The sequence below is a fragment of the Scleropages formosus genome, chromosome 4 (assembly GCF_900964775.1).
Source record: "Scleropages formosus chromosome 4, fSclFor1.1, whole genome shotgun sequence".
Lineage (NCBI taxonomy): Eukaryota > Metazoa > Chordata > Actinopteri > Osteoglossiformes > Osteoglossidae > Scleropages > Scleropages formosus.
The window spans coordinates 23,583,964-23,607,853 of record NC_041809.1 but is presented as its reverse complement, the minus strand read 5'-3'; the positions used below and the strand labels follow the sequence as shown (position 1 = coordinate 23,607,853).

Below are 23,890 nucleotides of genomic sequence, written 5' to 3'. Positions count from 1 at the left end.
TGGCTAAAGCACTATTGGGGGTGAATGAGGATGCATTATAATATCATTAAAGTATTAATGCCTTCATCCACAGAAATCTTTCACATCATGTATCATCATGACTTTTCCATAAAAGCAGAAAAATGAACTATTTTGCTCTTTACCAATAAATTAAGCAAGTGACAGTGTTGCATTAGAAAAGGATCTCTGCGTTCATTTCCAAGTATAAGCAGAGCATACGCAGTTTGAGTTGAACTACTTTTTTTGATGCTCCCAGGTTCTTTTTTTACTAAATTTTGATGCCCCCCCCCCACCAGGTCAATGGGACAAATGGAATCCAAAAAGAAGCACAATGGAAAACAGACCCTTTTGACATGTTCACCTCCGATCGGCTCTTCTCCTCTTCTACTTCCTGGACTGGCACCCAATCCCTGACGCGATGCTCCTCCCTTCGCTCTACTCCCACCCCATCCTTTGGGGCTCTGCCCACTTCATTGTCCTGCCAGCAAGGCTTCGCCAGTGGTATTGATTTTTCATTCCCTGCCCAGTTGCTACCCCCAGCTCCCTCTCGCAGCCGGTCCCAGGAGACACTGCGCACCTCGCCTAACCCATTTCTGTCTGATAACCAACCCAGCAGCACCAACCCCTTCACAGGCAGGCTGGCACTCACCCAGCGCCGTTCCCTCACACCAGACTTTCATGCACAGCAGCAGGCCATGGCATCCAAGCCCCACCTCCAGCGCACCATGTCCGCATTTGCTCCAGGTGCCTCAGTAGCCACACCACCTACTATTCCGTCACCAGCTCCTGGCAAGCGCATTCAGCAATGGGTCACATTTGATGAGGACTCTGACTTCCCTCCAGGAGGAAGGACTCCAGCAGCAGCGATGATGGCACAGTCCCTCTTGCCTGGTACTGCTCAACTTTCCACTCCTGTTAACCAACAGACCGTATTCCCCAGCTCCAGTTTCCACTCCACCAGCACATTGGGAGGCGCTTCATCTTCTGTGTTTCCAGTATTCCCTCCTCCCATTCCTGCACGGACTAACCCCGGCAACCCTCTGATCCCTACAAGACCGGCAAGTAACTTTCCGGTCTGTAAAGAGTTCACAGAAAGATAGGATTATGAAATCAAATGGTATAGAAATTATATGTTTTAGACATTTACAGGAAAAATGTGTGCTGGTGTAAATGTGTGTATGGTTTTAATGAAACTGTACTGTGTAGAAGAAATGTTAACCCCTTGAAATTAGATGTAACAGTCACAGCATTTGAGTCACAGCAAATATGATATACATAACATCTGGCCTTTTGTTAAACAGCTTTTGCTGTTGGACATGTGTAGTTGATGTATACGTGTTTTTCCGTGAGTTCTCATGTTCCATTCATTCTGATAGGAGACATGCCTGTGTTTCTGTATACGCACAACCATGTCCTTTTTGTGGCCACACTGGTGAACCCTGCAGCTGATGAATATTTCTTGAGACTGTACATAATACATATTTTCAGTGTCTAAATTTGGATTCTCTTTGAAGCAGTACCGTGCACAGATGGAACCACAACACAACAGTAAAAGAATTTAGAGAAGTGGAACAGACTGTAGTTGTTAAATTGCTTTTTCTACTTAAAGGTCTTGTGCGCTGGAGAAATTTTGATCTTGTGGTTTTCTTTGTTTATAAGTAACCACTAGGGGGTCACTAGACTCAGCAGTCATCTAAAATATCTGTGACCATTGATTTGCTGCAGTATTAAACTCTCACTGATGCCTCACTAGATTGTTCGACCATATCACTCTTGTCATTGTTTTATTATTTTTAAGTAGCTTTTCCTTTTAAAGCATGGTAACTACATTGTCGTCACCTGTGCACCATGTAACATAACATGTTAGGTGGTGGCCATCTTTTTCTGCCATCCATTGAATCTAATGGCCAGTCACCTCTGACTTCGTCTCGCTTAGTTCCTTCTCTGACTCTCTTTCCTACCTTCATAAGAAATCTGGGGAATTATGTATAGTCCATATACATCGTTTATGTATATTGTCAAAGAATGTGTAAACTGGAATATTATTCTGCAGTGAACATGAATAAAAGAAATATATACATGCCTATATATAAAATATATATTTACACAGATGTTACATGTTTACAATATATTATATAGACCCTGACCTTTTGCACTGAGTGCTGTTCACGCTTACAGTACAGGCCAGAGTCAAAAATTGTCTAGCGAATAAAAAGATAGCTGGAGATCTTTTAAAGGGTATGTGGCTCTGCTTTCCAGCACACTGTGCAGTTTTTGGGGCTTTTTCTTTGTTTTCATTACTATAGAGCTTTATTTGATCCAAAGCTGACATTATTACAGCTTTATATTAAATGAATGTGGTCTGCTTATTTGTGTTCATGGAGAATGATTGCCAGATTTGGTAAGCAAAGAGTGGTTGCTGTGCTGTTGAAAATTAATTTTACGGGTGTTCTCTCTCAATCCTATACATGTACATGTGACTTCAACTTTTTGGTAGCAGTTGGTGAAATTTCATTAAAAAATGGTACATTTTCTTTGAGAGACATTGTTCTTACTGGTAATCATTTATTGTACATTTAGTCCTGCACTAGGGGTTTCTTGATATTTTTTTTTCCCCCTCCTTGTGGGGAATAGAAAAGGTTGGTTATCATTTTCCAGTTATAGTGATTGGCACCTTTTAATGTGAGCCACTGGATTTAAGGGAATTACATGGCATGAGCCTTACCACCATGAATAATGGTGACAGCTGACAGCAGCAGTGAAACCTAATGTTTGAGCTGTTCATTTGTTAGCTGTCTCTGTTGTTTAAATTTATTTTGTCAAGAACATTTCCAGATTGCATGTAAAATTTTTGCAGTGTTTTTTTTTTTTTTGGTTTCTATGTGTGGTGGTTAGAAAATTGTCCCAGCAATTGAAGAAGTACTGTTATCCTCCCAAGCTCTGACTTTTTCTTTCCTTTCTTGAAAAGTCTGTACTCCTGTTACAAATTGTATGTAGAGTACAAATATAGAAGTTATCCCAGTAATGTACTTTTTCTGTTTGTTTCCTTTCATACAGAAATAGTTTTGTTCATATTATAGTCACTTCAGGTAGTAAATAGAATGTGGTAATGTGAGCTTTCGGGAGAAAACCTTTTAAAAGGCAGTGATTTTTTTTTCTTCTTTCTTTTCATGATCTGTTGAGAATCCTTGCTGAATTTCATCAGACAGTTTTGCACCTAGACTGGCACTCTAGAGCTTCTTGGTGTGTTATGAAAAGGGATCAGGGTCTTTAAAATCAGCCAAGCAGTTCTGTTATTGTTCATAGTTCACTTGTATGCGTAAGTGTAACCATTGCAGTTCAAAACTTGGATTAAGGCATCACTATATTCTATACTATTCGGGGTCCGAATATTGTCGGGTGGTGGGCGAACACTCTTCTTCTGCTTAGATTATTTGGTTAGGGCATTTAACCACTATGTCCAATACGTCTACGCTGTTAAAACCTGTGCCGTGGGTAGCACAAGCATTACTTCTGGCAAGTGCTTCAGTGTTGTCTCTTCTGTGATGTATGAGTTTTTATAGCAGAAAAAAAAACTTGTGTGTGATTGGTGTCTCTTTGCTGCTGTAACCTGGTAGGAAATAGAAGTTGTTTATCATGTTCTGTATGTATTTAACAAAACGGAATACTGCAATTCTATTCAAAAGCCCATGATTCAGTGCACAGATTTGCACATTTGTGGAGAAAGCAATTGATGTTGTATGTATGCAATAAATATTATTCCAACGGTGAACGTTTCTGTTGTTTTTGTTAAGATTTGGACACAACTCTTGAATGCAGAGTGATCGTTGTAACAATAGGAACTATTGTTATATATGCTGTTGCAGCAGGTGCCAGTTTTAGAGTGTGCACCGGGAGAAAGCTAGCCCACGTAATGTGAGTTTGTAAGTGCAGTGTTTGAAGTTTATTAAACAGTTACTTTAGAACTGGGATTGTCTGTCTTCATTAAGAAAAAGAGAATAAAACAATCATGTTTGGCGCCTCTGGAGCCGTTGGGAGACCGTAATAAAAGCACGGTTGTACGTAAGGAAACCAAATTTCTGGTCACGTTTTTTACTTATTATACGGTAGCGCATGACGATAATAAACCGGAAGTACTTCTTTCCCAGGCCTGAGGCCTGACTCGGGCATCTGGTTAAGGTGAAACACTCGAACAGAAGAAATTGTACCTTTCGGTAATAACTTGAGAAGTAAGTTCTCTCACATCTTAATTTTTCAGAGTTGCTAATACACCACCACGAAGGCTGAGACATTATGGGCCGTCATTCATTGTTACCTTGCCACGATCATCTCTGTGCTGCGTGATGAACGCATATCCTAGTTTACTAGAACCTTCTGCGGCTCGCTTCACATCTGTAACTATGGCAACGGGCTCCAAACACAGCGAACACCGTTGCTGTGCAACGTTTGCACGTAATTTCACTTGTGTTAAGGTATATGCCAGTCGCCGAGTGTTAGTGCACGCATACAATACATGATTCAGTGTTGGGCTGACTTTACAGTGCAGGGATGGTGCGGCTGCACGTGAAGCGAGGCGACGAGAGTCAGTTTGTGTTCGACAGCGCGGTGGATGTGTCGCTGGACGCGCTTATCCACCAAGTGGCAGATATTTATAATGGAAGACTGAAAGTGGACAGGATTTGCTCCGGTAAGGCTGTGCGAATGGAATGCTCCTCTCTATAAATAAATTGCAGTGTTTATGATGTGTGCTTAGTGGTGAAGCGAATGGAATGTTGTTCGCGATTATTGTAATTTTGCAGCAAGCTGAAGAGGAAAGAATCGAATTATCGTGTCGGCTGCGCAAATCTAGTCACTAGACTGTGGGTTTGTTTTGCCAGAAGAAACACTGGAAAACCTCTGCTCTGTCTGGGCCGATGAGAAACTGAATTTATTATATAATAATTATGATCTCCCGATGGAGCCTTTTTAGTTTTACTGAGCGTTTCGTGTTTTTCTGGCGCTTTTTACATTCTGTTTGCCTGTCGTGTCGACCTGCCGCGTGCCTTGAGGGATATTTAAAATATAATATTTATAGAAAAATCTGTGCCGTACTGCGTAAAACCACATTTTATGCAAAAAAAGAACACCCGGCAGACAGTAGTACTAGTAGCAAAGTCAAAGAGGGAACTGATTTTCCGTGGGAACGAATAACGCATCTCGGTCATAGTTCTTCTTTCCTCTTCTTTGTGATTTTGTTATATTCCATAACTTGAATTTTCATCCCTTACTCACTTTTTTGCGGATATAATAATAAGTAGCTTTATGTCGGTAAACTGTGGGATGCTGCTTCATGGATGCAGTAAAAGGAGACAAGAAAACACGTGCAGTACTGAACATATGTGCTGTATGGTACTTTCTACAAAAAATCCCCTTTAAAGCCCTAATCAATAAAAACCACATATTGTGATATATTTATTATATTTGTATATCACTTGATTTCAAGTTGGAATGCACCTCTCTGCAGATCTTGGCGGTATCTGCAAAACAGCACACTATAGCTCTGCAGGGTATAGCAGGGACTGGATATCCATAAGTTTTCATGTTCAGCTTTAATAGAAACATTACATCAGCCTGCGAAGTACGTTGTGGGTTTTTCTCTGCCGCTTGTGAATTGCGTTTTGCTTTACTCCATATTCGACAGAGATTCAAGAGCTTGCCGAGCACGGGATAACCCTCCCCCCGAACATGCAGGGACTGACGGAAGAGCAGATCCACGAGCTCAAGCTCCACGACGAGTGGGAGGAGCAGTGTGTCCCGAGCGGTGGGGCCCAGTTCAGGAGGGATGAGATCGGGCGGAGGAACGGCCATGGTGAGACATGCAGACACGGAGAGGGCCCTAGACAGAGACAAGAGACAGGCAGAGAGAGAGTGAGAAAGAGGGAGACACCCCTCCTGAAGTTACCGGGTTTCATTGGTTGCCTGAAATCACTGTCAGGCAAATCCATTATTTCTTGGAAGAAATTGGAAAAATGAATAGTTCCTGGACAAAAAATGTAATCAAAAGTTTATTAAAATGGCAAAATAACTTGTTTATGCATAGTAATAACTCCAACATGTTTTGCAAGCTTTGTAACATATTATGTCTGTCTTGTCTTAACATTATATTTTTATTCATTCATTCATGTGCTACCAGTGCAGGGTCGGGAGTCTGTCCAAGGAAGCATAGGGCTTGAGGCATTCTGGACTGAAAAATTTTGATAATTTACATTTATTAGTTTAGTAGAAGCTTTTCGCCAAGGCGGCGTACGTCTGCGAGAACAACAGAAAGAGTGCATTACATCAACAGGAGGTTGGATGCTGACACGTGATTTTGGAGTACAGTCAATTTGTCACATACCACAGTATGAACCAGTGGACATTACATGAGTAGCTGAATACAAGGCTGTCAATTATTAAACAAATAATAATTGGCCCACAAATGTTTATATCAGGTACAGTAGTGTAGTGGATTGTGCTGCAGTCTCAGAGCACCTGGACAGCTTGAAAGAATACAAGTTTGATTCTTGCTCAGTGTGTGTGGAGTTTTCATGTTCCCCTTGTGTTTGCTTGGGTTTCCACAGTCCAAAGACATGTATTTGATGCTGTATCAGCGGCAACCTGAGTGAATTTCCTCACGGGGATCAGTACTGCATGATGATTATTCTATTCATTACTTATTAAAGTTCACAAGATGCCTTGGTCTTTCCCTCTGCAAAGCATGTAGACACTGTGCCTTTAGTGAGTATGCTAGCATAAAGCCTTGGCTCTGTTATTAAGGCTTTATTTTCTGTTTATATGCATATCTGTATAATAATAGATGAGGATATGATTTCAATAACTGAATTCATCATTTGATATTTATAGTTTGTTTCTATAGGGACTCAAGTCCCAGGTTCAAATCTTTGCTCATGCTGTACTTTTGAGTATGTTGCTTCACCTGAATTGCTCCAGTAAAATTTCCCAAAAGCTATAAATGGATAAATCACTAAGTAAAATGACATCCTGTATGACTGTGGCAAGAATTTGCTATTTATTTATATTTACCTTAGTCAGGTTTATTGGATTTCCTGAGATTGACAGCTTTGTGGGTCATAATTTTCTGCGAATATAAATGCATAGAATTTAATTTCTGACATCAAAAGTAAAGCGATGTTAGCCATAATACAAAATAAAATTTCTATAGAATTTACATATTTTTATTTTATACAGAATAAAAAATACATAAGCATCAAAATATTATTGTAGTGAATAATAAGTCAACTCTATGAACTGTCAACTGCTATAATGTATGTTTTTATAAGTCATTCTGTTTTTTTTCTGTTTTCTTTTTTTTTTTGTGCGGTAACCTATTGTATGATGGTTGATTTCACTTCCTTTTGCAGTGTCCTCTTGATTAGGCTAGGTGCTAGGGTGACAAAAAATATAACTGCATTTTTTTTTCTTCATAACCAGCTCCAAATGAAAAAATGAAGGAAGTGTTAAAGAAAACAGTGGAAGAGGCTAAAGCTCTAGTTTCCAAGGTACGTGTTTTGGAAGATTAATACAGGCAGTTAGTATTTAGTTTTATTTCGATGTGCTGCTTATACTGCTGTATTTGCAGCAGCTGTTTTTAATTTTCAATATGTGTCTCCCATTGTGTTTTTTAGAAACAAGCACAGGCCAATGTGTGTGTTACTATGGAGATGGTAAATGAGGCCATAAACCTGCTCCGAGGGGCCGTCATGATCGTTTACCCTATGGGTCTGCCTCCTCACGATCCAATTAGGATGGAGTTTGAAAACCAGGAAGATCTTTCAGGAACACAGGTACACAAGCAGCATGTTAAACTGTGACCCTGGCTGCGAGATGATTATTGTTGTGATATCCAGTACAGGAGCAGTACTGAAACCCAGAATCCTCTGGTCTACAAATTAGTGCTGAAGCTGCAACAGCAGACAGTGTCCACCATGCCCATTGAGCCATAATTGTCTCCAGTTCCTTTACCCTGTTCTGTTTTTCTCCTGGACTGTGGTTCCCTAGGCATCCCTGCAGGTGATTCCAGTTGAGGATGCCCAGTTGTGGTGGGCAGCAAAAGAGATGCAGAGGGGTAAGAAGCTGCAGGACTATGTTGGGAAGAACGAGAAGACCAAGATTGTCGTCAAGATTCAGAAAGTATGTAGTGCTACACGCAAAAATGCACATTGACTACTTCATACGTAATGTGACTTTTGCATGTAAAACTGAATAAATTTGACTTGTTCCTTAATTTTAAAAAACTTCATTCCCCATAAACATGACAAAAATTAGGTTATGTATCAAGCAGCATTGTATTCATCTAGTCATTGATGTACATTTATTATATGTTAACACCTGTTGCTTTTTTATGCCATTTTAACCTGGGTCATCAGGGCCCTCTTTGACAGTCTGTTGTCCTTTCTGCAGCGGGGCCAAGGTGCGCCAGCCCGTGAACCCCTCATTAGTGCTGATGAACAGAAACAGATGATGATGCATTACTATAGGCGCCAGGAGGAGCTCAAGGTTGTGATGCACTTTCTTTCTCTGTTGGTGACATTGTACTTTCATTTTCCCTTGGTTTAATGCAGTCTAGTGTTTTTGTACACTTTCAACAAATCCTCTGGCTCTTAATCATTATTGACATTTGTTTGTTTGGTTTCCAGAAACTGGAAGAAGCAGAAGATGACTCGCACCTGCAGTCTGAATGGGCAGACAGGCAGGCACTTAAGAGGCAGTTCCAGGGCCTCACCAATATCAAATGGGGTCCCAGATGAATCTGTCAGAAACTGAATGTTGCTCACCATGCTGCTGTTCCTTGGGTTTGAGGGCTGTCCTGCTCATAGTCTTACCCATAGATTAGGGAAATATCAAAGGCTTAGCCATTTGTTCCCCATTTCCCATTAGTCCTCCATTTTTGTTTGATGTTCATTTTTCTCTTGTGTGTTTTATGCTGTCTGTGGCATATGTATATAATAAAACTTTTGTAAAAGTGTGGACTGTGGCATTATCTTGAGTCGCTAGTAGTGCAACTGCGGGTGCTCCAACCAGTCCGGGGGGAGGGTGGGCTAGTTTTCCACTCAGCTTTTGGTCGTAGGATGACGTGACACTTTTCCTTTCATTGTCCCTATGCAGCCAGGCTGGGCCATGGAGGAACCCGATATCATTCTCAGGCCGGATACCCGTGTGCCACAGGAGGATCTCAAGGCCAGGGGGAGGAAGTTAGAGAATTCACCATGGAAGCATTTCAAAACGCAAGGGCTTAACTTCCTGACTAAAGTCTCCCTGAAGGCAGGGGAAGAATTAAGGTGTGGCTGAAGTGCTTCTTGTAAGGAAAATGAAATAGCTGAAATCCTGTTCAAAGACCTGGTTGGAGTTTCTTTGCTGTTATCAGAACCAGTAAATATCAGAAATGCATGGTAGAGAAATCTATTCAGGACCTAATCCTTAACTATATATGTGGATTGGTCCTCATATTATAGGCAGATTTAGAGTTATTCTTGCCCCAAACAAATTGCCTCTTCAGTGAAAGTCTTGAAGGGAATCAAGCACATCAATCGCTCAATGATTGAAATAATCACGTTTATTTTATCCACCCTACAGCCGATGTGAAAGTTAAATAAGTCCTTGAGTAGTGCCTGCCACCAAAGCAAAGTTAATAGCTAAATGAAATGGTGTCCAGCGGACAGTGAGCCATGCTGCTAGGTGACATGGACCAAGTCTGAGAGGTGCCATTGAGATAAGCATTCATCCAGATCTCCTGAATGACTTGTTCCCTCCTCTCAATCCTCTCTGCCAGCTCAGCAGCTTCTGCAGCACTGGTTCCTGGCACCATAGACTCCCCACAGCACCCTTCCTTTCCCTCGTCACCCAAGAGTAGCGAGCTACTCAGCTCCGAGCTGTCGTCATCCATGTCACACCCACTCCTCCATCCTGTTGCCTGTCTTGTGGGGTCCCATCTGTTCCAGCACCGTGAGGTTGTCCTGCCACATGACACCTTCACAGACAGTGCCAAGAGGGCACAAAGTAGCCCAACACACACACTGGACACGAACAACAATGCAGTCAGCTCGGGGTGTGCTGTGGAGGGGGGAAGAAGAAAAAAAAAAAAACATGCATCAGTCCTTACAAGCCAATTAAAGCTGAATTCAATGACAATGTGCTATTCCTGTTAGTTTGGGCACGATGGCACAACAACAAGGTGCGTTGTTCTCGTGCTGGTTCGATCCCTGCTCAGCTGTTGTGGAGTCTGCATGTTTGTGTAGGTTTTCTCCCACAGGCCAGAGACATGTTTTCAAGTGAAATGTCTAAATTTTCAGTTTGTGTGTGTGTGAGAGAGAGAGTTTCAACAGGTCTCACTGTACATAGTGTATCTAACATAAGTCACCTTGGCTGAAAAGGTGTGAGCTAAATACTATTACACACGGTGCCCTGGAAGTCACTTTGGAGAAAAGCATCTGCTAAATGAATAAATGTAAATGTTTACCTCTAGAATGTTTATTCATTGAGGTACTGGACACCAAGAGAGCAAGGCATCTATTTAATCAGAATTTACTGAACATCAAGAAGTGCAGATGGGTATACAAAAAATACCTTTTATGTAAGCATACAGAGTCAGCGAGTTGCTCACAATCCCATTACTCTCTGGCAGTTTGGTCCCCTTTGGATAAGGAACTGATCCTACAGGAACAACTAGATTGAAGAAAGAAAAAAACTCTCAGTAAAGCTCAGCTTTTTACAGTGATTATATAAACATTAACATTTCATTTTGCTTTCATACCATTAGATGTACGTACTGGTTGTAACTGTCATACATAAAAGAGGATAATTACCTCGCTCAGTTTTCAACATGGGAATTGTTGTAGGGCTCACTAAACTGGGATCAGCCTCTTTCAACAAGACCAGAGGCACTGCACACAGAATAAAGGCATTAAGTATGTAATCTACTATTGTAACATCGCTGCACCGAAATAGGTGATGACAAATTCACTTGTATTTTCCCTTGTTACGCTGGATAACTTAATAAGGAAGGAAAGAACCCTGGAAAAAAATAATTGTCAAAAGCAGTTATCAGAAACAGGCCAATATTTAACCCCAAGCTAAAGTAAATATATTACGTTAACCATTCAGAACTCCTGTAAACATGGAACAGTATGACATTATTAACCCTAGGAAGTTGTTGCAATAGCTTGATATTTAGATCAATCATAGGAAGTTCCACAATAAGGGTAGAAAAGTTTGTGAAAGAGAAAGTAGGTCTTGTACTACAGTTTCATCTTCAGTAAGTCACACAAACTAAGTAGAGAACTTCTTAGAGTTGTTTTTTGACATGTTAAAATCAGAAGCCCTCAAATAATTGGGATACTGAGAATAGTTCCCCTCTATTGTCAGTAATCACTTGGGCAGAAGAGAATCAAGGTGGTCTAGAGTTTAATTCAGAAGCACAGAACATGAGGGAAGGGATACTCTGGACAACAAGTCCATTGCGAAGCAACAGCACACACACATTCATTCACAGACACAAACTACGTGCCATTTAGAGTTATCAATCCCGCTGAAACACTTCCTTGGGCTGCGGGAGAAAACGAGAGAAAACCCACAAAATTATAGGGTGAACATGTAAACACCGCACAGACTGAGGTGGATTTGAACCCACAGTCCAGTGCCTGGCAGACACCAGTGCTGCTAGTTGCATCAAAGTGTTACTAGAAATTGCACGGTGATCTTTAGAAATATCTGAGAAAATACTAGGAGCTACTGCATATACGAAATGCATATTTCGAACATATGTGTATCACTTCTCAATGAAAGCCTTACTTGTTATGTAAAGTAAAAAGATTCATACCACATGCATAGAGGATGGTGAGATACTTCCTTGTCCCTGGGGAGCAGGGGTCTCTGAAGTTGTGATCATTAACCGCAATGACACACCTCTGTCTGCCATAGCAGGCCTTGGTCACCAGCTCCACTGCTCCATAGTAGGAACACTCTAAAAGGTTCGAGGGGCAGACACAAAGTGTGTTAGCAACCTCAATGTTATCATTCGCTACGCAGATGGAGATGACAACTCACCAAAGGGAGGCAGTATTCCATCCCGTGAAATGCACACATCCTCATCACCCAGCAGTCTGCCGTACACAGCTGAATAGATGTTGAGCAGCCGAGGGCTCTTGCAGCGCAGGACCACATTTTCTCCCTCACACCCCACCTTCTTCTTGTGCTCCGCTAAAATGAGGGCGATCACCAGTCACGTCATAGCTGCCGCTGAGATGACACACCAAGTACATTCACCCTTCCAGCCTACCGTGGTCACACACGCGAGGACCCGCAATGAAGGATATACTTGCGGAATACAGCGTTACTCACTGGGCTTGCATTTGTATGACACCCAAAGGTTCTTGTGAATACCGGGACACGGGTCCTTTCCAAAGACCTTATGGTTGACCGGGACTCGGCAATCCCGGTGTCCCTGACATTCTGAGAGGACCTTCTGGAAATAACAGACAGGAAACTGCTGAATATAATAATGAGGGGAAACTACGCTGAATAAGAACAGCCCGCCATATTATTACACATCACTACTACAAAGACAATGGATGATGACAGCAAAATGAAGGCTGTTCCACCACCCGACCGCGCTTTACCCTCAGACTCAGAGCTACAGCGTACACACAGACACGACTGCCACAGGCCACCTGTAGGGCTGCGGCCGAGGAGCAGGTTCCATTTCTCGCTCTGTCTTCAGGGAGCCACAAGGCCCCGGAGCATCGCGGCGCCCCGGAGTGGCCGTAAAAGGCGGAATGCACCGAGATGGAAGAATGTCGTGGGCACTGCAGGTGCAACTGTCCTCCGTCACACACCTGAGCTGAGTGGCTCCTGATGATCCTCAGCAGGTAATCTTACAGAAGGGGGAATGGAAGGTGCAAGTGAAAGGCACCGAGAGCTAAAAACAGCTTTGAGTCTTATTCTTACCCTTAAAGACACCGATGAGTATTAATCAAACATAACATGACCCGAAGTAGCTGGCCTGTAGTTAATCGACAAGATCACTGATCAGTCAATCGATCGATAGATCGATCGATCGGTCGGTCGGTCGGCAGCAGCAACAGCAGCACGTGGAAGGTGCATTGATTGCTCACACTCACTTGAGAAGTCCGCAAGACCAGCCATCTCTTTGGTCCACAGAAAAAGGATGTGGCACAAAATATTAAGAAGCGACCTCTGTTTGTGGGACGCGGAGCGGGTCATGGCTGGCATGGAGAGTGTCTGCGACCATGTTCGGGATGGTCCCGTTCTCCGGAGACGCCGCACCAAGCAGTGAAGCCCTACAACTAAAAAAAAAATAAAAAATAAGTTCAAAAAAGTTGAACGCCATCTGCACCTGCCGACGTCTCCGTTTCAATGCGTAATTATTAACGTTATTTTGTAAAGCGCAGGGCAGGCGCAGTATCCAAGCACACCGCCCCACCTCCCCCTTATTTGTGTACAACTCCACCGAGTACTGTTATTAATATTTAGTATACACAATACCTGACAAGTTGTGGCGCAGCTGGCAGAACCGCTTCGAAGTGATGCGGTCCGGAGCCTCAAACTGAGTCGAACCGCCCGTCCGCACGAAGTCATGATGGAAATGCGGGAGAGAGGAGGCGGGGCAGCGCGTGCCGCCCGTTCCTCCGCGCGCTGGGAACCGTCCAGCTACTCCAAGAAAACATGCGCAACAGGTCCGGACGGCCAGACCGAAGGAGCCGCGTCCGCGGCCCGCCTCGAGGTTACGTACACTCCACCTGTACCTGTCCGTGTGTGTGTCAGTGCGTGTCCGCGGTGCGGGAGTCCTGGCGACTCCCAAGCAGGGCCAGGGGGTGTGGCAGATCATTATCGAACTCTGGGAACTGCCCTTTCGTCTCGTTTAGACATTATATTAAACTTTCACATTATGTAGCGGGCTTTACAGAAATAAGTGTAGAAAATTTAGGCGAGAACAGGTGCTGTATACACTCTTACCCGTTCCAGCGGCTCGAGTCTGCGCGGTAAAAATCCCGCTCCGAAAGGCTGCGCGCCACCGGGACCGACTGGACTCGCTCGGACGCTGAGGCGACTATAACTTGTACAATTAACCGTTTAAACCCACTTGTATCGGGAGTAAAGTTGCGGACTTTGTCTGTTAGGAAACTAAATTGCCGACTTCTTTATTTTCTGTGAGGTTTGGTGACGAGACACGGCGATTATCCCTCAATGGTATTTGAAATATTTGTGTACTGTAATGCTCGTCAGGGAGTCTTTGTCTTTCCCGATCAAGAATGGGGAACTCCAGTCCTGTTTGATTTCGCTGTCTCACAACTTGATAGTTTAATTGGGGTAATTTTGGGGGTGGGAAGTCACCTAAGATGATGTTTCGGGTGTAAATCAACAGGTAACTCTGGCAGCTTGGCTCAAAACGGCCGTTTCCGAAAGTCGGCTGAAATTAGCACTCTATGAATGTAAAGCATAGGCTAAAACTACGCACGTCTGTAATACATTCTACTTGCTGAAGTCATTAAAAGTATTATTTCTGAAAACAAGTGCAAGCCGTTCGTCTTTTAAAATTCGAAAAGACTCGACTGACGCATCTTTTAATGGAAATCTCAGCTCACTGCTGCCCTTCCGTGGCCCATTTCTGTGAGCTGAGCTGCAAGGTGCAACGAATACGTACAGGTGGCGCTAGAGTGCTGTCGCGCTTCATTTGTGAATGATGTCATTTATTAACCCTTGCCTGATCAAGTTGGGTTTACTGTAAATATATTTGTCCAACGGTCATGTCAAAGAATCAATGCACATATGAGTTATGCGCATCTATCTGTCGCTATCTATTCATCTACTTATTTTTTTCTTTTTCTCTCATATCCTTGTTTGCCCTTGATGTGTAATACTGTATACCATTGCCCTGAAGTATAGAACTGCTATGATGCAAAACAAATTTTAGTGAAATCTGACAAAGTTAACTTGTATTATATTAGACAGAAAATGTTTGCTGTAAAGAAACAGGGACTTATAGTTGATATAATGTAGCTGTTCCATGGAGCGTACCCTTGAAAAGTGTTTGGATGTCAAAAAATGTTAGCAATAATATGCCCACTTTGTTATATCCAACATGTTGTGCAGCATTGCTTACTAACTGCCATTCATTTAATGGATGTTCATGTTAATGGTATTGTATGTGTTTGTTATTCTAAAATTAAAGTTATCAGTGTGTTCAAGGAGGACTGTTTGGCCTTGAGTGTGTCACCACTGGGGTCACTTTCCAGAGTCCTTGAGCATGACGAGATACAAGTTTATGTTGGAGCAATGGAGAGTGTTGAGGTTCAATTACACAGAAGCAGCCCATTTTCCCTTGCTCAACAACTAATGCTGCTAAATTTTGATAATAGATATGTATTGACAACATTTAGCATTTTTACCCATCTTAAATCTTGTCACATTCTGTTTTACTGGAAGTTATTGACTTAAGTTGTGTGGAATGGATGTGGTACTCTATTAAAGGAAAACAGCAGCTCAGTTGCAACTTGTTTGGAAATTCCTGTTTTGTTTTCAAAAGAAAAAGATATATACATTTTAAGTGTAGTTTTTGCGGTGAAGATTCCTTTACTCCACTAGACTATGTGCCAAAAATGTATATTTGGGCCTTATAAAAAATGTTTTTTTCAGTGTGTTTTTGGTTTTTATATCAACGTGTTCTGAGCCAATTTGCTACCATTATTAGGCTTTCAAACTACTTTTTACAAGTGTGAAACAATTTCACACTACTTTAAAGAGTTTATAAGTTGTATTGTACACTTAAAGGAGAAAGAGTTGGTACTATAAATACTCAAAAATACTGCTATGCTGCATGTAGTTTGAATATAGCTAAGACCAGGTGACCTTCTGAGAATTCAACTCTTCACAGACACTTGTCCCCTGAACCTACTTTTGTGCGTTATGCCTGTTGTTTATTTAGGTTACATTCCGATGACGGAAGCTGAATGTTGCCCTGGTCACTAAGGTTACACAGAACACATACGTAGATTTTCCCATTAGCCCCGACACAGCATTTTCACTCGAACACAAGTAATCCCCAGTTACTGTAATATCCCCACCTCTTACATAACAGTCACCGTCACACACTTGAGACCTGGATGTCTCTCTTCAGGCACCCTTGTGACTAAAGCCCTTTATGAGCTCACTGATGTTCCACATCGTGACCTGAATTGCACGGGTGGTTGGAAGGAAACCAGTGAGCTCTTTCTATACATGAACAAATGTTTCAGCAGTCCAAGTTTCTTAAAGCTTCATTTACGGTAGCTCAACATTCTTGTGTTTGCAGAGTACATATTAGATTGACTAAAAATGTGACTCAAGCACAGCCCAAGTTTACTCACTCAAGCATAAAATTATTTACTTTCTGAGGGATTATCAAACTCTAAAATGTTATTTAAGCAATAAATATATGAACACTTTCCTGAATTATGTTAATGATGAATTGACTGGAAATAAATTTTGACAGAGCTTGAACCATTGGAGGTCAAAAGAGAGAATTACTAAAGACAGTTTGTGTGTGTATCAGAGCACATACGATATGCCACTAAAAAACAGTGATACACAGACATTAATCCCTGTCTTTTTAGAGACTCCTTTCACCATGTTTTCAATAACAAATGTTACTCGTTTGTGCATTGTCAACGACTAAGTTTATAATCAGTCTAATCATGCTACATAATTGTGGAAAGGATCTCAGAGATAATCCTAATGTGTGTATTTGTGTTGGATGAAGTGCAGTACCTTATTCATATATGTCATATTTAAATGCCTTGGATTTCAAAATACCAATACATAGTTATGCATTTTGAATTTTTATTTTGTGTGGAATTTCAGGCTTAAATCTGGACATTTAAGTGCTTAACATTTTGTTATAATAGGCCTAAAGACGTAATTTTCATTAGTGTGTGCCTATTCTAAGAATGTGTTCTTGAATGCAAAGAGAATATGTACTTACTGTATGTAAATATTTGTGTACCTAAAAAAAAAAAATTGTAGGAAGGTGACCAGGAATCGTCTATCGTGAGTTTTATGCACGTACTCGTGCAATGAACATCAGTGCGTATAGTGGAAAGAAACAAACTAAGTTTACTGAAGAATCACACGTCTGCAACTATCTCTCTTTCTTCTAATGTAATGCACAAATTGTATTTTCTCTTTGATGTATGTTGCTTTGGAGAAAAGCATCTGCTAATATAAATGAATAAATGTAAATGTAAATAGTGGATCTGGTGTGCTGCAACAGGACAGGTCACGGGGACCTTCCTGTGTCCAGGGCTATTTAGTATCTCGATCATCTTCACCTCTTCCGAGGGTTCTTGCTCTTGGATGTGAAGATGATCTTCTGCCCTGCTTTGTCAGCTAGTGAAATCACATGAAGCGCTTATTTGTGTGTTGGCAGGACAGTCTGTGATCTGTGTGCTCTAGGGCGGCTCTGTCGTCTCAGACCTGGGGCCCCTACACAAGAAAAACATTCCATTACTCCGTTTCCTGGTGAAATAGTATTTTGATATTATATATTTGTTTACTTAGGGGATCATTGCCCTCCAAATCATCAGAGCCAGCAGTCATTTTAACTGTTTACTCTGAGTCATTGTGACGTTCACTAGTTCCCTACCAGTTTTCTTCTCTCAGTTTAACATTTACCAAAGTAAGCAGACGACGGATTAAAAATTATTAGACAAGTTAGAAAAAAACAAAACTGACAAAAATAGGGACGAAGTTAAAGGTGAAAACGGGAGGAAAACGGAACACAGATGGGACATTATTATATTACACATCATCATGTAATTCACTTACAGGGAGTAGCTTGATTTCCCGAACGGGACAAGTGCAACAAACAGAGGAAAAGAAAAACCACAAACGCGGCCATACCGATCCAAAATATTATGACGATAGAATCTGGAGGGGGAAAAAAAGACACACAAATTACTCATCCGCTCGAACACACGCGGAAACTGCTTGGAAAAAGTAGCCGACTTGTTGTTGAAATTTGAATGCGACACTTACACTTGTTAAACTTTAACGTCTTTTCGTCGACGATCACCGGTTCCACGTAATCGTAGTAATATTCATATTTCCACTCATAATCCGATGAGTTTGTCATGGTGACCGCTGTGCGTATACGTGTGTGCGTACGACACAGATTGCACAAGAGGAACAGAAAACGCGGTACCTCCACCACATTTACCGAGTCCAGTGGGGGGGTCAGTATTTCAAAGATCTTCACTGCATAATGTAGAACTAGAGAAGTACGTTTCGATTGCAGATGAACACAGCGTCTTCCTCTGACAACTTTGCTCAAGTTTAGGAAAGTCCACATTTATAGTTTTAACAAAATTATGTTCGCGCCATAGCCCATACGTAGCCTAGTAGGTCGTATTTGCATGGTATTTACTGTTAAGACCCGTACGTAGGCTTATTTGTCTCCATATTTTAGTTTAGTATCTTGCGAGCATTCAATGAATTGTGATTTTCAGTGCAAAAGACCCGAAGAGAATATTTGTAAATAAATTACTCATTAAATATTTTCTTTGCACTGAAAATCACCATATGCGTCCGTAGTGTAAATTCCCTGTTATTGGTGCCTGTAGAGCGCAGATCTTTCATTATTTTCCTTTAAATTTATTATTATTTTATTTTATTTCATTTCTGTCGGCTAGCTTATTTGAACCTCTGGCAGGGCACACGCGCCTTGCATCCAGAGCTCTGACGTATTTCCGCTTTCGAAACCGCGCAACCTTTTGAATGTTTTGTCGCAGCAGCCATGGCGGGGCTTGGAAAGATCAGTTTGGGAAACACGACGTACACGGTGGACACCGTGATGAACGACGAGTCCAGCTTGTCTCATTTCGGCTCCCACTGCAAAGTGAGCGGAGAGAGTGAGAGCGACGCGCCCGCAGTGTTCCAGTGCGGAACCTGCAGGCTGCCAGTTGGAGACTCGCTGTCCTGGGCCGGAAGTGAAGAGGAGCACAACCAGATCCTGCTCTCGCGTAAGTACGGCTCCTCGGCTCGTGCCCTGTCCGCCGGAGAAAGGTACGTTCAGCGACCAGCGCGACTAGCGATCCGCTCCTTCACGACTTGATGATGTGCTCAGTGACCTTGCTTGACAGGACTTTACAACACTATAACACGTTGGAGCAGTACTTGTGATTTGCATTTGTAACAGGGTTGGCTAATGTTGTTATCAGTTTGCCTGACGCCTTTGGCTAGTTTGTCAGAGTCTACTAACAAATACAAGACAGAAAAGACTTAGTCTTGCACAGGAGCAATCATCTGAGAACTTGCATGTTCTGCTCTTTGCAGCAAAGTGATGTTTATTATCATGTTAAACACAATTTGGTAAAAGAAGGCCAAGAAAAAATTTAACAGCAAAGCCGGTGAGTTATACTGAAAAAAAAGATGTACTGGCAGCAGAATACTCACGCACTATGGTTGAACCTGAACAGCATGTCTTTGGACTGTGGGAGGAAACCAGAGCACCCAGGGGAAACCCACACAGACACAGGGAGAACACACAAACTCCACGCAGCCTGAGAGGGGATCGAACCCATGTGCTCTCGCACCACCCAGGTGCTGTGAGACAGCAGCGCTACTCACTGTGCCCCTGTGCCGCCCACTGGTCAAGTCTTCACCTTAATGCTGTAGAAATGTTGTGGAAGCGTCGAAGTGGGCAGTTCATGAGAGGAAGCCCACCAAGATCCCTGAGTCGAAGCTATTCTGTAAGAAGGAATGGGGTGAAATTCCTCCAAGACCAAGCCAATGTACAGGACTGATCAACAGTTACCAGAAACATTTGGTTTCAGTTGTTGCACAAGGGGGTCACACCAGTTATTCAAGGCAAAGGTTCACATACTTTTGCTGCACGCAGATATGTAACATTGGATCTTTTATGGAATAACTAAATGAACAGGTGTAATGTTTTTGTCTCATTTGTTTACTTGAGTTCTCCATCTGGTTTTAGGATTTGCGTGAAAATCTGATTGCATCTGAGGTCATATTTATGCAGAAATAAAGAATTCTAAAGGTTTCACAAACTTTCAAGCAGTACCATAAGTTAGTACATGAAAGTTGAGCTGTTTTAATGGGAAATTTTAAAAAAGCATAGAAGAATCTAAATAGGGGTGCCGGTAATTGCAGATAAATTTTTCCTTACCACATAGGTATTCCTGCAGGGACTGAACTTTTCTCCATAGTACTTAGCTCATGGAAAAAATAGGAAATAAATGTCTCTTCTTCAAAATGCAGTTGATTGACTTTCTAGTTCCTTCTGTGTTTCAGGAAAATCAGTTTTTGAAAGCATTGCTTTATCACTGTTTACCTGACACTTATCTGAATTTACCTGACACTTTTCTCAAAAGCAAATTACAATGTTGTGTTTTTGTTCTTAGTTATGACAAATAATTTACTTATTTACACACTTAGGTATTTTTCCTGGAGTAATTTAGGGTAAGACCCTTATTCATGGGTACTATAGTGGGAGTGGAGTCTGTTACATACAATGCACTGGCTTTAAACACTGTGCTCCTTGCTGGCCCTACTAATTTTTTCTTATTAGAGTGGGTAAAGACTTCAAATTTTTAACCAAGTAATGATTAATATTTCTCATGTAATATTGTACCTTAATCAAGATTCTGCTTTTAATGTTTTTGCTTTGGATCCTTGTTCTCCAGGTACAACTGATAATGTTGTTGTGGGCACTGAACCGCTCTTCTCTCGGACACAGGTGGAACTAGGCTGGTAGGAGATTGCTTTTCTTCAGATCTCTCCTTGTTCCTCATCTCTGATTTGTGTTCTCATTGGTGCTTCTGCTCACCACTGGTTAACCTCCATCCTCTTGCAGCGTGATTGTAAACCTTACTTGTCGGGGCTGTTCTACTCTGCTGGGTCAAGTTTACACATCTACACCCAAGAGCCTTGACTACAAGCGCTCCCTGTTCTGCTTCAATGTGGAAAGTATTGACTGGTAATATGAAAATGGACAGTTAAGGTGTTACACTGAACTGGGTTCTAGTCATTTACTACAGGTGTTTCTAAGTTTTAGTATTCTAACAAAGCTCAGTATTGTGACAAAGAGCTTTACTTAGGTTTTTGGGTTTGCTGATAATTTGTTTTCTATAGACTGAATAGATTTTTAAAAAAAAAAAAAACTTTGTTTAAATATAAAAAGACTATATTTTAAAATGCACTTTTTCATTAAAAGTTAAAAAAACATTCCCGATCAGTCTTAGTTTGACATAAAACCGAAAGCCATTCGTAGTGCCGTGCTTGTATTGTGCTTGATGATGAAATATTGGTAGAAATACTCAAGACTGATTGTGTTTTGATTTTTCTATGGACTTCCATTCTAGTTACGTCCTTGGCTCCTCTGAACAGACAATGCTGTTGAATGCCCAGGAAAAGCCTGTCACTTTGGAATACAGAGAGGCTATGGAATTACAAATGGAACAGGTAAAGCTATTTAACTAAGTTCTGCACTTGGTTTCTTTCAGAAAACCATTTTCCACCTGTCTGTCCCTATATTATACATAAAATTTTATTATACATAAAATATTACTTTAGAAGTATGATCGAATAAAGGCTTATTTGCATTTTCCCTTCTTTCCCTTCTTAGTAGTTTTTCCACATTTGTGCTTACTTATTTCTTTCCTTCATGGGAATAAGTCACAGGTTTATTGAAAAGAAAGAAAGCAAAGAAAACATGGGCCAACATCAAGAGCTCATCTCATACGTTCATGTCTCTTTTGAGCAGACAGGTGTCTGGTGTTGGGCTGTATGAACGGCCAGCAGAGGGCACTATTGTGAAGGCAGTGGCTCTCCTGGCCATGTGCTGTTATTTGAATGAAATTCCTAGAACAATAGGATGAGACGTTGAGGAATTCACTATAGACTTGTTTGGTCTTTCTGAAAAGACGAGTTTAGTTGTATAAGAAGTCATAGCTGATATCTATACCTGTCATTATTTTAACATTCAATTTGTTCCACTTTATTTTCTGGTGATAGCTGATGAAATGTCAGCAGTGTGCAGTGAAACTGACAATAAGTGTTGCATTTGGGATTAATTAATGAAAGGCCATTGTCACTTTAAAAAAAAAAAAAATAAATGTCATTCTATGAGAGCTGCAGTTAAAAATCTGTCTTTCCCCTCTAAAATTTGTTCTCTTTATTCAGGTCGGATACACACATTTCATGAATACATGTCAGATCAGCTTTTTACTCAGTCCCCTTTGGCATGTATTTTGACTCTCTGAAGCCGATTTGAGAAAGTGCATCGTTAATTTTTAATGCTGTCTGTCTTTTTCCTCCTCTTGTTATTTTCCATATTCACTTAGCAACAGGCAGCGTAACAGAGTTCCTCCTTTCTCTGCCACTTTGTCCCACAGATCAAAACCCTGGCCGTATCCATGGGAAAAAGGCTTATGGAGATCGAAGCCCAACTTGAAGACAAGGAAAAGTGATCTGAACAGCTCTTACAGTTCTGGTTGTCTTTTGAACTTCAATTTATTTAGCAAAATTGGTAAGATGGGGGTTTGTTTTACCCTGTATCTTGTAAATCTTTTCTGGGGAAGGAAATGTTTCTTTTCCACACCATATATATATTTATATATCAGTGCTACAAATTGTTGTTGTTTTTATATTTGTGTTACATTTCTTATTTGTGTGTAATCTCTAGTCTTGTAGAAATCAGAAAACTCTGCACCTTGTAAAGAAATTGCAGTGAAGCAGACACATGTTTTGTCTACATTTTACTTGCTGTTGAACCTGCAGAACACCAGTATTGATGCTACCATGGAGATTTTCTGACTTCTGCAACAAGATTGGAAAAGGCGGCAGAAGCGTGTGGCGTGATTTGTTTACAAAGCACTGGGAGAGATAGCAACACATTAAAAAAAACAGGCTTGACGGCCTCTTTTTGTGTAAAAACCTGAGCTAAACGTCTCACCCCAAACATCGAGATGGAGGGGGTGAGGTGCGAAAACAACGGTATCTTAAATATTGGAGGCAGAGTAGCAGACCAACCAGGGAGCTGTATCTAAGGGCACGAGAGGAGAGGAGCGAGGAGCACGTGCTTCCGCGAGTCTTGTTGCCACAGCATCACGTCTTTTAGCCAGCCAGTCAGCGGGTCAGCTCCTCGACTGCGCATGCGTGTTAACGCAGTCAACCAGCCAGTCAGACTGGCCACGGACGCTGGACGCTGGCTGGCTGACGGAATGGCAGACTGGCGGGCTAGCTGCGTTAACACGCGTGCGCAGTAGAGCAGCTGCAAGCGCGCTTCAACGAGCGTTAATCCTTTGCCTCATGTTCCCCCAGAACCCCTCCTTTCCTATCAACCGCCCCAAAAACAACCGAGCAGCGTGGCCTTTGTTGTCTGCGACTTTTGTTTGTTTTGCCGTCCAGTACACAGCGAAAACAAGCATTTAACTAAAACCCCCATTAATCACAAACAGACCACGCAGACAGAGCAACGACCATTCAATTCGCTTCACAAAACGTCTCAAGTCCGACATCATTCTCGCATTATTCCCACGACATTCATTAACCTTTAACATTAAGATATTTACATTTAAATGTACCTGAGGTGTGTTGGTCGACTAGCTGACAAATCGCGCATTTTTGTTCACGAGGCTACGGTATCATGACGCCCAGACGCGCAACGATTGCGGCGGGTTTGCAGACGGACCAGCCGATTGCGGAGCTCTGGGCTTTTGTGAATAAAAATGAATAATGCAGCGCTCGTGTCTCAGTTAGTCGCGGTGATGCAATACCGAGCGATATAGCAGGGGTTCAAAGAGAGCTTATTTTTGGCGCAGTTAGTGTGAGGACACTTAACGGA

At 41.8% G+C, this 23,890-nt stretch overlaps 4 protein-coding genes across 14 annotated transcripts in view; 3 read left to right on the top strand and 1 right to left on the bottom strand.

Moving 5' to 3' along the window:
• Positions 1-3,772, top strand: part of synj1 (synaptojanin 1) — a 28,019-nt gene extending 24,247 nt beyond the window's left edge. For 9 of the 10 annotated variants that reach the window (XM_018755374.2, XM_018755372.2, XM_029250905.1 and 6 more), the window contains one exon: positions 297-3,772. In XM_018755374.2, coding sequence (XP_018610890.2) covers positions 297-1,100 — 804 coding nt within the window. In that variant the 3' untranslated portion in view covers positions 1,101-3,772. The remainder of the gene's footprint in view (positions 1-296) is intronic. The other variant, XM_018755380.2, reaches the window with a different exon arrangement.
• Positions 3,773-4,141: 369 nt separating this feature from the next.
• Positions 4,142-9,006, top strand: cfap298 (cilia and flagella associated protein 298). Its single transcript, XM_018755182.2, has 8 exons — positions 4,142-4,229; positions 4,542-4,687; positions 5,681-5,848; positions 7,471-7,538; positions 7,665-7,823; positions 8,038-8,169; positions 8,440-8,535; positions 8,676-9,006. The coding sequence occupies exons 2-8, from the start codon at positions 4,549-4,551 to the stop codon at positions 8,784-8,786; spliced, it is 873 nt and encodes a 290-aa protein (XP_018610698.1). The 5' UTR covers positions 4,142-4,229; positions 4,542-4,548; the 3' UTR covers positions 8,787-9,006.
• A 576-nt stretch (positions 9,007-9,582) lies between these two features.
• eva1c (eva-1 homolog C (C. elegans)) lies at positions 9,583-17,156 on the bottom strand. Of its 2 annotated transcripts, XM_018755418.2 has the most exons (9): positions 13,540-17,156; positions 13,155-13,340; positions 12,705-12,907; positions 12,376-12,499; positions 12,082-12,234; positions 11,855-11,998; positions 10,842-10,919; positions 10,603-10,701; positions 9,583-10,089 (listed from the first exon to the last, which is right to left on the bottom strand). In XM_018755418.2, the coding sequence occupies exons 1-9, from the start codon at positions 13,880-13,882 to the stop codon at positions 9,665-9,667; spliced, it is 1,755 nt and encodes a 584-aa protein (XP_018610934.1). In that variant the 5' UTR covers positions 13,883-17,156; the 3' UTR covers positions 9,583-9,664. The 2 variants fall into 2 exon arrangements, with proteins under 2 accessions (XP_018610934.1, XP_018610936.1); XM_018755420.2 differs by lacking the exon at positions 10,842-10,919.
• Positions 17,157-17,875: 719 nt separating this feature from the next.
• On the top strand, positions 17,876-22,886 carry mis18a (MIS18 kinetochore protein A). The gene is made up of 5 exons (XM_018755421.2): positions 17,876-19,049; positions 20,730-20,796; positions 20,900-21,022; positions 21,408-21,507; positions 22,440-22,886. The coding sequence occupies exons 1-5, from the start codon at positions 18,824-18,826 to the stop codon at positions 22,512-22,514; spliced, it is 591 nt and encodes a 196-aa protein (XP_018610937.1). The 5' UTR covers positions 17,876-18,823; the 3' UTR covers positions 22,515-22,886.
• The last annotated feature ends 1,004 nt before the right edge of the window (positions 22,887-23,890 follow it).

Excerpts from the sequence above, each read along its gene's own strand:
- cfap298 (XM_018755182.2), top strand. The coding sequence starts at position 4,549 with ATGGTGCGGCTGCACGTGAAGCGAGGCGACGAGAGTCAGTTTGTGTTC. Across the intron at positions 7,824-8,037 it reads AAGATCTTTCAGGAACACAG|GCATCCCTGCAGGTGATTCC; the intron begins GTACACAAGCAG and ends GTGGTTCCCTAG. Across the intron at positions 8,170-8,439 it reads TTGTCGTCAAGATTCAGAAA|CGGGGCCAAGGTGCGCCAGC; the intron begins GTATGTAGTGCT and ends TCCTTTCTGCAG.
- eva1c (XM_018755418.2), bottom strand. The coding sequence starts at position 13,882 with ATGATCTGCCACACCCCCTGGCCCTGCTTGGGAGTCGCCAGGACTCCC. Across the intron at positions 13,341-13,539 it reads GCTGCGCCACAACTTGTCAG|TTGTAGGGCTTCACTGCTTG; the intron begins GTATTGTGTATA and ends TTTTTTTTTTAG. Across the intron at positions 10,920-11,854 it reads CACCATCCTCTATGCATGTG|TGCCTCTGGTCTTGTTGAAA; the intron begins GTATGAATCTTT and ends TTCTGTGTGCAG.
- mis18a (XM_018755421.2), top strand. The coding sequence starts at position 18,824 with ATGGCGGGGCTTGGAAAGATCAGTTTGGGAAACACGACGTACACGGTG. Across the intron at positions 20,797-20,899 it reads ACACAGGTGGAACTAGGCTG|CGTGATTGTAAACCTTACTT; the intron begins GTAGGAGATTGC and ends ATCCTCTTGCAG. Across the intron at positions 21,023-21,407 it reads AATGTGGAAAGTATTGACTG|TTACGTCCTTGGCTCCTCTG; the intron begins GTAATATGAAAA and ends CTTCCATTCTAG.